At 45.5% G+C, this 17,081-nt stretch overlaps 1 protein-coding gene across 1 annotated transcript in view; it reads left to right on the top strand.

Annotated features, from left to right (window-relative positions):
- Nucleotides 1–16,775, top strand: part of ERCC3 (ERCC excision repair 3, TFIIH core complex helicase subunit) — a 1,003,216-nt gene extending 986,441 nt beyond the window's left edge. The window contains exon 15 of the mRNA XM_069616794.1: nucleotides 16,240–16,775. Within this exon, the coding sequence (XP_069472895.1) occupies nucleotides 16,240–16,374 (135 nt within the window). The 3' untranslated portion in view covers nucleotides 16,375–16,775. The remainder of the gene's footprint in view (nucleotides 1–16,239) is intronic.
- Nucleotides 16,776–17,081: the final 306 nt, after the last annotated feature.

The raw sequence follows: 17,081 nt of genomic DNA, 5'->3' as shown, positions 1-17,081 counted from the left end.
GCTCTCCTGTCTTGCAACTCTCTAAAGCCCCTGAAAGACCTCGCCTTCTGGCCCATGCGACCATGGCTGTGTTAGAATGACTTTGATGCTGGCTTAGTCAGAATCGCCTTGGACTTTGCCATCTGCATACAGGTCTTCTTTTTTGTCGGTTCTTTGTCCGTTGAAGAGTGGAATAAGTCTGCCACCTCGAACAGCAAATCATTTATGCATTACTGCACGTCTGTGTCAAACTTGATCACGTGCATCCACGCTGGCCTGTGTATGTTGACCCCTATACAAATTCCCCTGCCGGTAGTGTCGATATGGGCTATGGATAATTTCAGCATACCCTGGGCGATGACCTTAGCCTCCGCTACGCTCTCACTGAACGCAGCTTGTCTCTCCGGTGGGAGATCCTGAGTAAAGTCAGTGATCCCTCTCCACAGCTTTTGGTTAGCTTTGCCAATATGGCATCCACATGGGCCTGCCTCAAATGAAGCCCTGCGTTGATGTATGCCTTGCAACCAAAGCTCTCTAAGAGTTGTCCTCCTTGGAAAGTTTCACTGCCGTGAATGCGGTAAAGGGGCCGGCAACGCCTTAAAGTATAGGGAAGCTGCTACTAGCACTGAGGAGTGGGAGAGAGGGTCTGCGGACAATAAAGATTCGTTCTTCATTTGTCTGAAGCACACATCCAGGCGCTTGTTGATATGAGAGTTGGTGTGAGGCTTTTGCCATACCTTTTTCGTCAGGACCACCACATCCTTTTGGCAGCCCTCAGCGATAGTATTTCCGCATAGACCCCCAGCTCTTGCTGTTCCTTCTCTGGGGCAGGAATACCCAAAAACTCCCTACATGGGGTCATGGAACGACTTGGCCGATGCAGAGTTCTCCCCTCATCCCCCCCCCCCCCCGTCATCAGTATCGCTGCCTGTACCTTGCATGCAGGTGGCTTACTGCGTTTCCATGGTGGGACTTCTGCTCCGCATCCTTTGGTGTCGGGAGCACAAGGACTGGGTGTGGCCTGACATTGGGGGGGGGGGGTGGAGGTGGTGGCAGTGCGACCACTCCCCTTGCCAGAGCTACATCCGGAATCTGCGGTAACAGTTGCAGCAGTGGTTTTGGCAGCTCCTCCCTAATCAAGCCCTTCCAAATTCCTTTAATTTGCCGAGATCTCATTAGTGCCATAAACCTGTCAAAATCTTCACAGGCTGACAATTGTGTCGCTTTTGACAATTCTTGAGCCGTCTTCTACTTTTGGCTTTCAAACTGGTCACTCTGGCGCTGAGGCGGAAAGCAGAACCCTGCGGCTCCTGCTGAAAAGGAGGGTATTGATTATGTGGAGTCCATGACTCCCTGAGGTCTGGAAATGCACCGTGCACAGAAGACGCTGGATCACTCTCTATCTGTGCCCACTCTGATGGAGATGAGCAATTAGGCATGCTGGGCCGTGTTTCTGTACCGCTCAGCATGTGCCTGAGCACCATTTTGTCGCCTTCCTTGCCTCGTTGTGCTCTGTAACACTTGTGTATGGGCGCAATACAAATAAAATATCATATCATAAGTGATTTGTTATCTCTTTGTGAGGAACAATGTCATCCAGTTGACCACCGAGTCTCGGATTCCAAGGGAATGCAGTCTTTCAAGGAGGATGGGGTGGTTGATGGTATCCAAGGCTGCCGAGAGGTCAAGAAGAACGAGTACGGCACAGCCTTCTGAGTCTGCTGTGACTTTAAGGCCATCCCAGATAAAGACTAGTGTGGATTCAGTTTTGTGAAGAGGACGGAAACCTGATTGCGTGGGGTTCAGGAGGTGGTTGGTTTCAACAAAGGAGTTGAGCTGGTAGTATGCAGTGCGGTTGATGAGCTTTGCTAAGAATCGGGTGTTGGGGATGGGTCTGTAGATGGAGATGGTCAAGGGATGGGTTCTTCAGAAGGGGTTTGGCACGAGAGACTTTGAAGGGTTCTGGAAAAATGCTGGAGATGAGGGAGTCATTTGGGATGGATCCGGGCCAATTCCCGTTCACATGTTGAGGTGAAGATTTCTGTGAGGCATGACAGGAGTCGAGGGGGGAGCCAGATGATTTAACGTCCGACAGCAGTTTAAAAAACTCAGACTTGAAATGGGGCTGAAAGAGCAGAACAATGAGATCTAAGAGAGCACAAGGATAGGTTCTTGGATAATGGGTGTTGGGCGGGCAGAGAGGTTGGTTAGTTTGGCGTTGATGGTGGCCATCCTGTCTAAGGTGGTTTTGTGGAAGATGTTCAGAGGGGCATATGCAGTGAGATTGGGAGGAGGGACTGGGGGCAGCGGTGCATGGTGGGTTCAGGAATTCAGAAATTATCCTGTGGAGCTCTTTGCTGTGGCAGTTCATAGTTGTGTTAATGTTCTATGATTTTTTTGGCTTTGCGGATCTTGGATCTCCAGTGATAGTAGGCATATGCTGATTTGTTTTGAGGGATTCGGGTGGCTTGCTATTTGTATTCTATGGAGTGGTTTCTAGTGTCTAGGAAATATTCAGAGAATCCTGTTTCAATGATAAATATGAGATCAGGGTTTTGGCGGTGAGGAGCTCTGTTCATGGCCACCGAGCGGGCATTGATTAGAAGGCAGGAGAGTTTGTGGGGTGGGGTTAGTGTTTTTCCAGGTGTCGGAAAGGGGCAGGATTGGGGTGGTCGGTCTGACTGGTGGGAGGGTGTTGGAGGTTGGGAGACGGTCTCTGTGGGTGGTGGGGGTGTGGTCCGGAATAGGGAGCTGGCAGTCACAGGTCTCAGAGATGTGTGGGTCGGGCGGGGCATTTTAGGTTGATAGTGATTGGTCCAGAGGGGCGAGTGGCGTGTGGGTGTTGCATGGTTTGGTGCTGGGGGGTTCTGGAGGAGGGTGGCCTGGAGTTGAGTGGGGGGTTGTTGAAGATGGGGGATCAGTGTTGGTGGGGGGGGAGGTGGAGTCGGGCCTGGTGCAAAAAGGGATTTGGCAGGCATAGGTATGTTAGGGGGGTGTGGTAGAGGGGGCAGGAGGAGTGTCATTGGTAGACTGATGTGTAGCGCTGGAGAAGCATGTAGGGCTGAAGGTGAAGGGCGGTCCCTGCCTCTGTAATTTGTTTGCTTGGGTGCCCCTGGTATGTGCAATAGGGTTGAAGGGTCAGCAGGGCAGGGAGTTGAAGCAAATGTTCGGGAAAGTGCAAGACGTGCCATGTGAAAGGTGTGGACAAGGGAGGTTGAGGGGTGTGGGGGGCAGAACGGTTGAGGGTAGGGTTGACAACGGGTGCAGGTGGGGCTTGAGAGGGTTTCAATGGGTTTGGGGGAGGAGCAATGCTTATCAAGGCGGATATGAGAGAGAGAAGTGGAGTGAAGCCTCAACTGGTCCTTTTGGCTGGGCCGGCGGTAGGGAGGTGTGGAGCGGGTCATTAGCTATTAGGCTGCCCAACCGGGATCCCTTGAAAGGGTTGAGGAGGGAGAATGGGAAGCGATGGATTTGGAGGGGGTATGAGATGTGGAAGGCGAGTTCCTAAATGTATGTGCAAGGGTTACGTGGGGTGTCGGGAAGGGGTGTCTTGCCCCATGCCAGAGGGCTCCACTGGTGTGAAAATTAGAAGATGTGTGGACATGGCGGGACGTCCGTATCTGGGTAGGGATGCATGGGTGGGGATGGGGTAGGGATGAGGTAGGTGTATTTTGAAAGTAGGGGTGAGGGTTGTGTTGAGGGCAGGAGTAGGGTGTGTTTTTGAGGTACCAACTTGTATATAGTCTGAGAGTTGGAAGGTGTCTGGTGCATGCTTGTTGAGTGGTGTGGGGCTCTGGGCGGGTGTGATGAGGTAGGTGAATGCATGCAAGTCGGTGCAAAAGTTATGTTGGGGCAGGAATGGGGTGTCGTTTAGAGTTCCAGAGAGCTCCTCTGGTCTGTGAGTTGGAAAACACCTAGATTTGAAACACAGCAGTATTGGGAAAAGGACCTAGATTCGAAGCGCACCGCAGTGGAAAAGACAATTAAATTTGAGACACTACAGTAGTGGGAGAACACCTATATTAGAGAGACAGCAGTATTGGGAAAACACCTAGATTAGAGACTAAACAGTATTAGGAAAACACATTGATTTGAAACACAACAGTATTGGGAAAAACGCCTACATTTAAGACTCAACAGTATTGAAATGTGAGGGGTCAGAAATGCGAGACTGACACAGAGGTAACGTTATCTCAAAGTTTGCCATTTATTCAAAGAAAAAGAGTTCTGATAAACACCTAACTTTCCCTAACCTAACAGAGCGGTCCCTGCCTAGTAAACTAGAACTAAAGTAAACTAGTGTCCAAAATACCCCCGTCGCTCACACTAATACATACAATAAAATTATACAAGGAAAATATGGCTGACTTTTGATTCAACAAAACCAGTTTTGTAATTCAAACTTAAATGTTTCGTGGAAGCACTTCTTGTGACCAGGGTTGTATTCACTTTCCCTGGATCAATTCAGGAATACTCTTCTTTTCCAAAGAAATTATGTTCAAAGAAATAGAAACATCTTTTCCAACCCCAGAGTCTTTCTTGAAGAAACAACAAATGTCCTTTTTACCACAAATGGTTGATAGTTCAAACAACACAATGTCTTCACAATATCTCTTTTCAAGGATGTTTGACTTCCTCTCAACACACAGATTTCAATCTCTAAATGCAATTGTTCTGTTATCATAGTAAACATCTTCTTCTCAAAATAGCACGTTATCCTTTCTTAATCTTCTTCTTAAAAATAACAGTCTTTTGTCAGGATAGCACATAACAACTTGCTTCATTGGTGCTATGGTTTGTCAGAAAATGATACAGCATATACTTTTTTTCATTCAACACCGGTTCTTTTCACAACTCTCTGCCACAAGGTTGTCAAATTATCAACTTCTTTCCTGGTACACTTGTCTGCCGGGACTAACTACTATAAGCCCTTTCCTGGTGTACTCGCCTGCTTGCTAGGAAGACGACTCCGAACACTAACTTCAAACTTGTTGGTTTGACACCAGTCTTTCGGCATGGTTTCACAATTTCCTGACTGCTGGCAATGTGAGATACAAGCTTTTACAAAACTATGGAGATCGTTCGGAGTATGCCGGTCCGGAAAAAGGTGCCAGTAACAATGTGTACCGTCACCTTTTCTGGACTGGCATACTCCGAGTCTGCCAGTAGGGGCAGTGAACTACCGGCAGGCCTGACCTGCCAGTAGTTCAGGCCCCTACCAGCATATAACTCACTAAAGCACCAGCACTGTTAACAGCAGTGCTTCTGAGGGTCCCATCCCATGGAGACCAATTGGACTCCATGGGAATGGGAACTAGCCGTTCCTCCACTGCCCATAATATCCTGGTCATGCTGGGATATTGGGCGACAGAAACGGTAAACCAAGGTTGCCGGTAAGTACTACCAGCGGCTTACCAACAACCTCGTAATGAAGTCCAATATCTCTCAAAAGGAAACTTATGTTTTGGTTGTATTGTTAAGGGTCTCTTACAACCTCTTGGCTTTTGGTAATTGTATTTATGAACGTTTCCCAATGGTTTTCGTGATTTGTTATGCCTGTAGCTTCTTGGTGGTAGGCAATGCTGGTTAGGGACTTCTCCCCACTGGTATATTGCCAAAAGTCTTTTGACAGCCTCTTGGCTGTAGGCAATACTGATTGCAACCTTTCCCCTCTGGGTATTGTGAGAGCTGCTAGTCCATGGGGATCTCACTCTCAGGTGATCCCATGGGCACTATTTGCAGTAGGAAAGACCCCTCAGATATCCACTGGATTCTCTGCTTTTGAGTTGCTCTATGGCAGAGTACCAAGAGATGTCTTAGAGATGCTCTGGGAGACCTCAGAAGAGAGAGAAGAGGCACCCATTACCCTCTCACAGACAGCTACCCGATTGCGTGAGCACATGAAACTCGCCCGGAGTCTAGTCCACACTCATATGGAGAAAGCTCAAACCCAACATAAGTCCACCTATGACAAGAAGGTAAATTTAAGATCTTTTTCAGTAGGACAGAAGGTTTGGGGTTGTTTGATTATTTATTATTTTTTAAAATGTTTTCTTTTTTTTATTTGCGGCAAACTGACCGCAATTTATCTGTTCGGGCCCCATTTAAACGCACATTCCGTTTTTTTCCCCCCCTGCCTCCAATTTTAAGGAAGCGGGGGACTCCCCTAGAGCAAAGGTTTTCGGTCAGATAGGCTAATTCCGGATAGAAGGTATTAGTCCTTTTACCCACCTCTTAAAATAAACGTGTCTCAAAGTGGCATGGGCCCTATGAGGTGCTAGAGCAGAGGGGAACCTGTACCTATAAAATAGCCCAACCTGATAGAAAACAAAAGACCCACTTCTACCACGTAAATCTCCTAAAGGAGTGGAAAAAAAATCCTTCCACTGCTACCTCCTCTATATTGTCTTGTTTGGTACCCAAGGAGCTAGACAACTCTGAACTTATTCCCCACGAACTATCTGAAAAGAAACAAGAAGATTTGTACAACCTTATCACGGCTTTCCCTGATGTATTCTGCGAGAAGCCAGAGAGAGTACATGGTACTTATCATTATATCAGAACTCCAAAGGGAAAAGTGATCCATTTGAAATCATATAGACTTCCAGAAGCACGAAAACAAATAGTGGTTGAGGAAGTTAAAAAAATGCTGACATTATCAAGCCCTCTTAGAGTCCATGGTCCTCCCCTATTGTGTTGGTAACTAAACCCGATCATTCTTGGAGGTTTCGTGGAGACTTCAGGCAGGTTAACACCATCTCTGCCTTCGAAGCCTATCCTATGCCACATATCGATGAGTTAATAGATAAACTTGGAAATGCCACCTTCCTGTCAACACTAGATTTAACCAAGGTATATTGGGAGTAGATGGACCTGATGAGGAAAAGACAGCTTTCTCGACATCAATGGGACTATTCCAATTCAAAGTCCTCCCATTTGGACTGCATGGGGCCCCCGCCACTTTCCAATGACTTATGGACAGCATATTACAGCCCTACTCCGATTTCTGTGGGGCCTATATTGACGACATAGTCATTTATAGTCAAACCTGGGAAGACCATCTTTTCCATCTTTCTACTATTATGAGAACCCTCAGAGAGGTCGGCTTAATTTCTAATCCATCCAAATGTAAACTGGCTCAATCGGCCATGAAATACCTAGGCTTGTTTGTAGGGAGTGGCAGTATCCAGCCCCAGCAAGAAAAAGTTAAAGCTGTCCTAGATGCCCCCACAGCCTAGCCCAAGATAGAACTCAGGGCATTGCTAGGTTTGATTGGTTATTACCATAGGTTTATCCTATATTTTTCAGATAGAACAGCCAGATTAACAGACAAGCTAAGAAATGCTGAACCCCAGAAGATTCATTGAAATGATGAGAATGATGCATGTTACAACCCCCTAAAACAAACCTTGTGTCAGAACCCAATCCTTAAAGTAGTCGAATAAAAGTAGTAGACTTTTCCAAAGAATTTGTGTTGCATCCTGATGCCCCTCTCACAGGATTAGGAGCCATTGTATCGCATATATGCGATGGGTTAGTACACCCCATCCTATTTACTAGTTGTAAACTCTTCCCACGTGAGAAGAACTACTCTGTATTGGAAATAGATGCCCTTGCCATCAAACGGGCAATTGTCCATCTACGGTACTATGGAAAAGTCAACAAAAGGACTCTAACCCTCGAGTCATGCGATGGTTCTTAGACCTGCAACCCTACTGTTTGACTGTGGAACACTGAAAAGGGAACGTGAATTTCCTTTCCCGGTTTCCCTGTGAAACAGATGCAGCTACATCGCATAGGGGTATGTGAGAAACCAGAGGGTGTCTCACTCGCTAGTCCCCGGGGATCTCTCTTGGGTGGACAGGGCATGGCCATCGCCTTTGGATCCAGACCATGCGGGTGAACCAGTGCGGGAGGATCACCTGGGTGAGGGGTCTTTGGGGAGTGGGGGTGAGACAGCCGATGGTGAGGCACAGTATTCCCCCCTTTTTTGTTCTACCCATCCTATTTTGTAGGATTCTCTGAGGTCCCAACTCCCGCTCGCTGGGGAATAGGGTAACTGAGAGTAACAAGACTAACTCTTATACATAATGGACATGTCCTGTTAATCGAGTCAGGCAAAGTCACGTACTTTACTTCAAGTGCATACACCTGATCCCAATTAGCTCTCCTCACACTGCAAACCTACTGGAGCAGAGCGACGGACTAAGGGACGAGAGCAGTGGGTCAGAAACCTCAAGAGTTCTCTACTGGAGGTTGTTGCCTCTGACAGGCCGTGAAGGACACGTGGAGATGGCCAGATCCCTAATGTGAAGACTGCATTGTGTTTCAATAACGCCAGCGACCCCCCCAGGTTAACGACTGAGTTGGAGAGGGAAGGCCAAGCCAGTGGTCCTAATCTTGACTCGTGAATTGGAAATCGTAAAACCAAGAAACAAACGCACAGAGCTGGTGAGTTAGCAAGCGACCTGAGAGACCGTTGTGTGTTAAAGAAAGTTTGAAGTGGCAATATTATATCAGAGTGAAGGCTGCACGCGTGTAGATGAGACGCAGGAAAGGCAGACCTGTGAATGAACTTTGACGTAAAAGACAGCTGTGGAATCAGCGATACTGAGTAACGGAGTGGTCTGGTGAAATGAAGTAGCCCACTCGAAAGACTCAGTGAAAGGTGCATTGTTTGAAACGATAAAGTGAACTAAGTGCAAAAGCAAAGTAAGCAGAATGACCTCCTAGAGAGGGGGAGAGTGGAAGTTGAATCTTGAACTTTTTGTCGAAGTGGTCCAGCAGAGGTCTGTAAAGAAAGCAACGCACATTTGAAAATCTTCGACACCCGAAAGTGGTCTGAGCCCGGCTGAGGGAGACCCAAAATGAAATAAGCTTGGGGAAGGTGAGCCCCTTTGCAAGTTTTGTTAAACTTTGTTCTGAATTGGTCTGAGCCCGGCAGGGGGGATCTATATGAACTTTGTGTTGAAACATTATTTGAAGGTCTGAAAGAGAGACTTTAACGTGGAAGGCCAGGTGGGCCTCGATCCACATTTTGGAGCTGTTTATTGTACTGGGAACCCAAGCCAGAGTGCGTCATCCTGCCTACCACGACCGCCTTACTCTGTGGGTCTAACATGAGGAGGAGAGCTGGTTCAGCCACCTTTATTAATTTGAACACTGATTTTTCCTTTGCATACATTTCTTCTTTTTTACACTTTTTGTACAAGAGATAGGGCAGGCATTAGGTTTTGTTAGCAAAGGCCATTTTGATTTGCCGGACTCCACTAGGACTGTTTTGCTTATCGCTTGATAGTCGACACTACTCCCATCTTAGTTATAGGCCAGAGTAGGAGTTTTCCAACGCCAGAAACTTCAATAAAGGTTTTACAAATTGTACCTGTTGTGTTTGTGTCATACTTGTTATACCATGCCTCACCTTAAGTATCTGCCCAAAATGTTTCTTCTTTGCCACTTAGCTTAGTTCGTTTTGATTAAATGGTATTCATTAAATACTTTCTGCTTGGATTTATGAATTTTTTCGGTATTCAAAAGCATTACGTTCTGACAGCTTTCTTTCACGGAGCGCACCAATGTCAGAATTCACTCTCTGACCACTCACCGGCTCTTCGCAGCGACTCTGACTGGCTGTCAGTCCCTGCGTTGTTGTTTCAGTTTCAATCTGTCCTTTCTCCTGCTTTGCCTAGCCACAGCTAAGTTGCGCGGCAATCTCTGGGAGCAATGGAAGCTCTGTTGATCTTCCGCGGCTTCTCCAGACTGCTTCATGCTGCTTCTGTAACGCTTCTTCACAGCCAGGCTTCTCCTTAGTACGCCGTCTTCTGCTGCATGTACTCTGCAGTTGTTCTTATTTTCACCCATTGGGGTGCCGTCTGCTGGCGGGCTTCTCTCCTTGACTGCACCTGCACCATGGATCGCTTGAGCTCCCTCTGCTACGCCTCCCGCATAAACACAAACTGCTTCTTCCTCGGCTTCGTCATCACACCACCACCGCAGCTGTGTCTTATCCTGGGCTTTAGTTATCCTGCTAAGGTGCTGTAATTGGCAGTGACTAGAGCGCACATTTGAATATTCACTCTTCTAAGCCCCCATTGCAGCTGAGTTCCTCTTCTTTTTCCCAGTACATTTGGCATTATGGGAATTGGAGTTCTTAAGAGAATGAGTGATATTAAGTTCTCTTTTATTTTCAATTAAATTAGATTGTTCTATAGAAAGAGTGTTACCAGAGTAGGCAGTTAGTGGGGGGGCTGGATAAAGAGTCTGTAGTTTCACATTCGGGTGAGCGGTTCTCTTTAGGATAGAAACACGAAATTCAAAGGTTTTTCTCTTTAATTCCTGAGCCTATTAAGTACCAACCTAACTCTGTTTAACTGGTTCTTTATAACAGGTTTCCTTGATATTCGAGGGATTTGAACATTGATAATATGCCATTAAATATATGGGAATGATGTCCTCATCTTCAGAAGATGAATACTGCATCTCTCCTAGCGAGTCACCACTTCCCCTTGATAACCATCTCCTTCCATCTCATCCTTCCCTCTGATACCACCCCCAGGGTTAGGATCAGGTAGTGGCTGCCTTCCCCTGGCCACATTGGCAGAGACTTTAGGCTGGGGGTTGGTGATGACTCTATAGGATTCATCACAGGAGGCACCTAGATTTTAAACACAACAGAATTGGGAAAACACCTAGATTTGAAACACAACAGTATTCAGAAAACACCTAAATTCGAGAGACAAATAGTATTGGGAAAACACCTAGATTTGAGACGTAACTATTTTGAAGGCACCTAGATTTAAACACGCAGCAGTGGAGGATGCACCTGAATTTGACACACACCGTAGTGGGAAGACATACTTAAATTTGAAACTCACATTTAGTCAACAGTGTAATGAAACCACTTGGAGACAAACATGGCAAGGTAATGAGATGCCAGTTCTTTAGTTAGTCTAGTTACGAGTAGGTTTAAGATAATTGGGTAATAAGAGTGGTGGGACTTTACTGGAGTGCAGTAATGGCTGTACTCCCTGCCCACACCACACTTACCTTATCAGTCGCTGTAGGTTATCAGCGTCAGGCGTCCCAGGTCAACTCAGGCAAAGACAGAGTAGAGCCGCTTAGTCATGGTGCTGCCCTTTGCCTCTGGCCCTTCACTGAGGGCTGCCCGGGGAAGACTGCCCTGTGAGTGTTCTTGATGAAGGGAATTCCGTTTGCGAGGCTCGGGCAGGTGTCCAATGGGGATAGTGGAGGGTGGGAACAAGGAGGGAATGGGGCGGGTAGGCTACTCTGAGATATTAACTGTGCACAGACCGAAATAAAGGTAAAGATGCCCCAAAGCAGTCCCAACCCACTAAAAACACTTACCAAAGGATGAGCGTTGGGTAGAGGGAGCACGGGATGCAACACAATTTAATTTTTAAAGGTTCAGATGTTCGACCAGCAATTCCGGTCACAAGGGTCAGGCGAGTGTCCAATGGTGACTGGTGAGGCCGGGAACTAGTAGGGAATGGGACGGATGGGCTGCTCCGAGAGATTCACTGCGCACGGGCTGAAATAAAGGCAAAGATGCCCCAAAGTAGTCAAATCCAACTAAAAACACTTACCAAAGCAGGAGTACGGGGTAGATGTGAATGTACTTAAACACCTTAGATTAAATCTTTAATCTTTCCATGGGGGAGGTAGTAATCTACTCCATGAAAAATTGAATTAGGATGTTATCTTACTAAGATGAACACCTACCTCTAGACGCAGTTGGCTCACAAGACTGGGGCATTTGGAAACAGTGTTTATATTTGGACAGCTGGGTCTGAGTGCCAACTGATAGTGTCCTCAGACTCTAACTCAACTTGCTCATGGTGCGCCTGCTTAGTCTGTGCTACTCTGTGCTTCCAACAGAAAAGTAACCCAAGCAAGACTACAGGCAGGGAAAGATGGTGGCTGCACAACAACAAACACAGCTATCTGATCACATCTGGGAGATGAGAAGAATGTATGATGGCATCAAGACCCTGGCATATATGTCACTGAATTGGTCTGCGAAGCTACACAAATCAATACCATAATCAAACTACAAGCAGATTGCATTGAGGACAAGGAGCGAAGAATGGGTGCAGTGGAGTATACCTATGGAACACTTTCTTATCCATATCTAATCTAATCTCGAAAGCTGTGCACAGCCAAATAGCATTAGCATCTATCCAGCTCCTCCCATGTCTGTTCACACTATCAAATAAGGAATACGTCAATTTTTATCTCTTATATCGATGACTTCATAGGTGTGTCCCCTTCATGAATGGAATTACCAACCTGCTCTCGTCTGCTTTGGTCACCTACTCTACCAACATCTTACTCAGGGACTTCACATAATCGTAACCCTTGTAGCTAAGAACTACAGATGCTGTCTTTAGCCTAGCAGAACCCCTAAACATGTCACAATATGTGCAAACCACAACTACCATCAGGGCAAATATCCCCGACTTAGTTATCCTCTTCTCCCTACACCCCTCATAAAATGCTTCAACCCTACCACACTCAACGGGACAGACTATGCCACATCCCTTTCAACTTATCACACCCCGTTCCTTTCCCATGGAAAAACTGCATTGTCCGCACATCACTCCTTCAAAAATTCCTGGTGGAAGCATTGAAAATCGGCCTGGCCAACTTCACTGCGACTACAAACATCAATTCCAAAATGGAAACCTTCAATCAAACCTCGAAGGGGTTGGTCAACACACATGCCCTTTAAGAATACAGTGCGTCAGAATCAAATCCTCCACCCTATGGTGCATCCAGGGGTTAGCTGTGCGCAAACACACTATCAGAGTGCAGAAAAAAACTTTGGCACAAAATGCTGAAACATAAAGAGCCCCACACCCTTGAGGCCTTGCGCTTAACATGTCAGGCCAGGATTATTGAAAGTAAAACCTCCTGCTACTCTTTAACAATTGCTGCAGCCTCTAGTAGGAACAAATCCATCTTTGCAACATTTCAACACATCGCGTAACCCTGAGTAGACACCAAAATACCAGAGTTCTTTAAGAAACACAACACCATCATTGGTTTCTTCTTAGCAAAATCAACACAATTAGACATCACATCGATGCCTCCTGCTGTCTTCCCACCCCGGCCACTGCCAAGGACTGACTTCAGCTCCCTCCCCTTCAAGGATCTAACCAACATACTCTTCACTAAAGACAACCTCCTATACAGATAACATCCTACATCTTCATGCTCTCATCACGCTCCTTCAGATTGTTAATGCCTTCCTCAACCAGTGCAGTTTCCCAAGCGCTTTAAGTACAGGGCTGATCCGCCCCTTCCTTGAGACCTAATCAACTACTGACCAATCACCAGCACCATATTAATTAGTAAAAACATTGAGAAGATAGTGGGAAATCAACTTTATAAGCAAATCAACTGGCCAGCATTGGTTCAGGGCTACCAATAATTGTTCTGTCCCAAATGCATCACTGAAACAGCCACCATCCAGTTTATTGGTGATGTTCTCCAGATAATGGACAAAGAGGATTCCTGCCCCCAGATCCTCTTGGATTTATCTACCACCTTTGATACGGTGGAGCACCAGACTCTGATCAGCCAGCCTCACGTTAACAGTTTGTGGGCAGATACCAGGCTTTTCAGATTAGCTACCTTCAGACCTGACCACCTTCCATTTGATCTCAAGGTAAACTGCTCTCGCAACACTCTCCCCAGGAAATGCTTTGCCACCGTTCAAACGTGGATGACGAGCACATACCTAAAACTCAACTTAACCAAAACTGAATTTGCCACAGCTGGCAACAGGAGACCATCTAAGGATGGCTGATCCAAATTCATATGGATGTATCCACCCCCACCCTGCTTGCCCCATCTGCCAAGTCCCTTGGGTTCATTGTGGGCAACAACACCTCCTTTCAGCAGCACATCAACAAGAAAGCCTAGACTGTGGTGTACCAGATCATAATGCTCTGCAGGTTTAAGCCCTTTCTCTCTCCTCAAGACTTCTGGACTGTGATATAGACTCTGGTGATTGCCCCCATTGATAGGTGCAGCCCCACAGGGCCGGGCTTGTTTAAAATTGATTAGTTTATTATGCATGGTAAATATATATCGCATAAAGTACCCTCTACCATATGTTGGATACTGCATGTCACTGAGGAGCTCCGTTACCAAATAGAAGAATGAGGCCAAAGGCTGAGTTCCTTTATAAGGTCAGAGAACTCAGAGGTGACATGCAATATCCTTTTTATGTACGGTAGGGGTATTGTATTGCATATACTACATGGGCACACAGTGTCATCCTCTTTAATAATGGAATTCCTGCTGAATCTAATGTAGGGCGCATTCCATGTGCTGATCCATATAGTTGATGGAGAATCTGTTTTGATTCAAAAAAGCGAATATGCAGCTCCTAATGTGCTGCAGAAAAATAGCTCAAGCAATTTAATAAAATGCCTTCAAAAACGTTTTCATTTTTGTGCTATACAGACGCAATAACGAGTCGATTCTTGCACACGTTAGGTTGGGTTATTCAGCATTTGTATAGCGCCTTTTACCATTGGTATCATTCCAAAGCGCTATGGGTTGAACGCCCTTGGAGACCGCAATCCAGGTCAGGGGAGCGAGTAATGTAGTAAAACGTGCTTGGGTGCCCTCTGTATGTGTGCAGCCAGTGTGGAATAAGTGGTGTGTAGCTGCAAGTGCTAGGTGTAGTGCAGTGGTTGTGTGAGATCAGTAGATTATGTGCAGCAAGGCCAATGGACCTGGGAATCTGTATTCTGGCGGGGCTGGAGTTTGTGAATGAGATTGTGTGTGCAGCTAAACCGATTTTGAGTGGTATAGCTGCATTCTAAAGACTGTTGAGGTGATCGCGCAGGTGCAAAAGTATGCGTGAGCTAGGCCGAATTAATCGAGGGGGGTATAGCTCAGTGGAGTAACTTTGCTGAAAATGTTGGGGGGGACATGACATCTGAAGAAAAGGTGTCCCAGCCAAATGAATGGGGACAAAATGGTGTGCCATGAAAGTTGGGGGTGGGGGGATCAAACACCCCTGTCCCCCCCCATAAATTACGCCCATGGTATAGCTGCAGTCTATTGTTTGTTGGTGCAGAGGAAAGAGTTAGCATAATGGTGCGATTGAGTGCCTGTGTGCTTTCCAGGGGGACCCTGTTCCCTGTTGAGATTGTTTAATTTGTGCACTGCTGGAGTTTTACATTCTGTCAGAAACAGTTCTTTGTCAATTAAAGGCTGTACAGTGTCACAGAAAACAAATTTGCAAGTAAGGAATTTGAAGAGCTTGTCCTGGCTTTGAGTGCTGCTGTGACGGCTGGAATTCTGTTCTCTGCTGGCTCAAGCAGCAGGCATTGTGACGTCACAAGTGAAGTGTAATAACTGATTACAGAGAAGTTGTCATTTTCTTAGTACAAGTAGTATGGATGTCACAACTAGCCTGTAATAACATCATTTCCAGGATTATATATGAATATTGCAGGCTGCCATGTATTTTAAGATGTAATGATATTTTGTGTCATGTTAAGGTCGTCTATTCGTATTTAAGATGATATACCTTGCAATATTTATTTTATGCATTGTTCATTTTCCTTGTGTAGCCTTGGCATTGTTTGCATTGCTGTATGATATATTGTGAATATTGACATGAATTACAGTATGGATGAGTTAGAGAATATATACCTGAGCTTCCAGCTCTTCAGCTAATTAAAACTGTTAAACTGTCGCAAAATTTCCAAGAAATTAAGACACTTCTCTGATTGTCTCATACATATAACAAAAAGTAATCGTTTCTTGGTTGGTATGTGCACCTCCCTTTCACAAATGATGCCCTATCGTTGGTAAAAATTAGTTTATCACATTTCTCTGACACATAATTTCAGCTAAAACGTGCATTGGATGAATTCAAATAGAGAACAATTAGTCAGTTAGCATAGGCCATGCATTCATTTGCTGTGTTCTTTACAAACCTCCATTAAAATGTGCATTGCATATTACGGTACCTTTATACCAAACAAGCTGACTTTCTTGCTGAACACTTAGTTGATTCACTTCTGAAAGATGTGTTCGCTGTCCAGCCTGGTCAAGTAATGTACATAACTACCTTCCCCAGGGTCTTTGCTATTGGCTCCACACAGAATCGTTGATGCAGGTTTTCGTTTCCCCCTTGCCATTTGACGTGAACTGCTTGAGTTTGGACCCTTTATTCTGAAGATCCAATTACACAGTTTGAATTGTGTTTCTCCTCAGATGAATCGGCGCACTGGTACGATGAGTTCCATGTCTGGGGCGGATGATGCCATCTACTTCGAATACCAAGCTGCAAGAAACAAGGCTGCTGGGGGCAAACATGTCCACCCGCTCTTCAAACGCTTCCGGAAGTGATGCTCAGCAGCTTTGCAGAAAGGAAATATGCATTTTCTTTTTTCTTGATAGGAATGCAACCAATTGGCCCACTTTGTCAACGTTTTCATAGATATATGAAATTAACCGCGTGCTTGTAAATAATCTACATCTATTTATAAAGAAGATGGTATGTTTTTTGCAAAAATAAATATCCAGTGTTTATCGCTGCATGGTGTGTGGAAGGTTGCAAAGTCTTTATTTTTAAAAGGAAGACGTTTCAAATGGCAGTTTCTTATGGAACTTTGCTTCAATGTTTGTACTGTGTACTCTCAAAATGAAAGCACGGATATTGTGTTGAAAACAAAAGCTAATATTTCAATGTATCCCATGCTGGCATTCTATCATATTTCTCAAGAGAATAAATGACTTCTAAAACATGACCACACGTTCATATTTTTCATGTAACGTGAATGTAAAATAATATGTAGTTTTTGTAATTTATATAGCTGGCAACCGGTAAACTTGCTGGGCAAATATACGTTTGAGTTTTGCTTTGAAAAGCAGTTACCAAATTCAAGTGAAAAAAACGGATTTTAATTAGGTGGGATATATGTTTGGTAGCCTTTGGGATCCAGAACCTAGTTGTGCAAAAGTATGTTAGTGGAGGACCGCATTCCTGCCAAATGGCTCTATGCACACACTTTCCCACACTTCAGGATTGAGACATTCATTTGCTGCAAGGTAAA

Source organism: Ambystoma mexicanum, chromosome 9 (assembly GCF_040938575.1).
Source record: "Ambystoma mexicanum isolate Mex_15411 chromosome 9, UKY_AmexF1_1, whole genome shotgun sequence".
Lineage (NCBI taxonomy): Eukaryota > Metazoa > Chordata > Amphibia > Caudata > Ambystomatidae > Ambystoma > Ambystoma mexicanum.
This window is presented reverse-complemented; position numbering and strand designations above follow the sequence as displayed.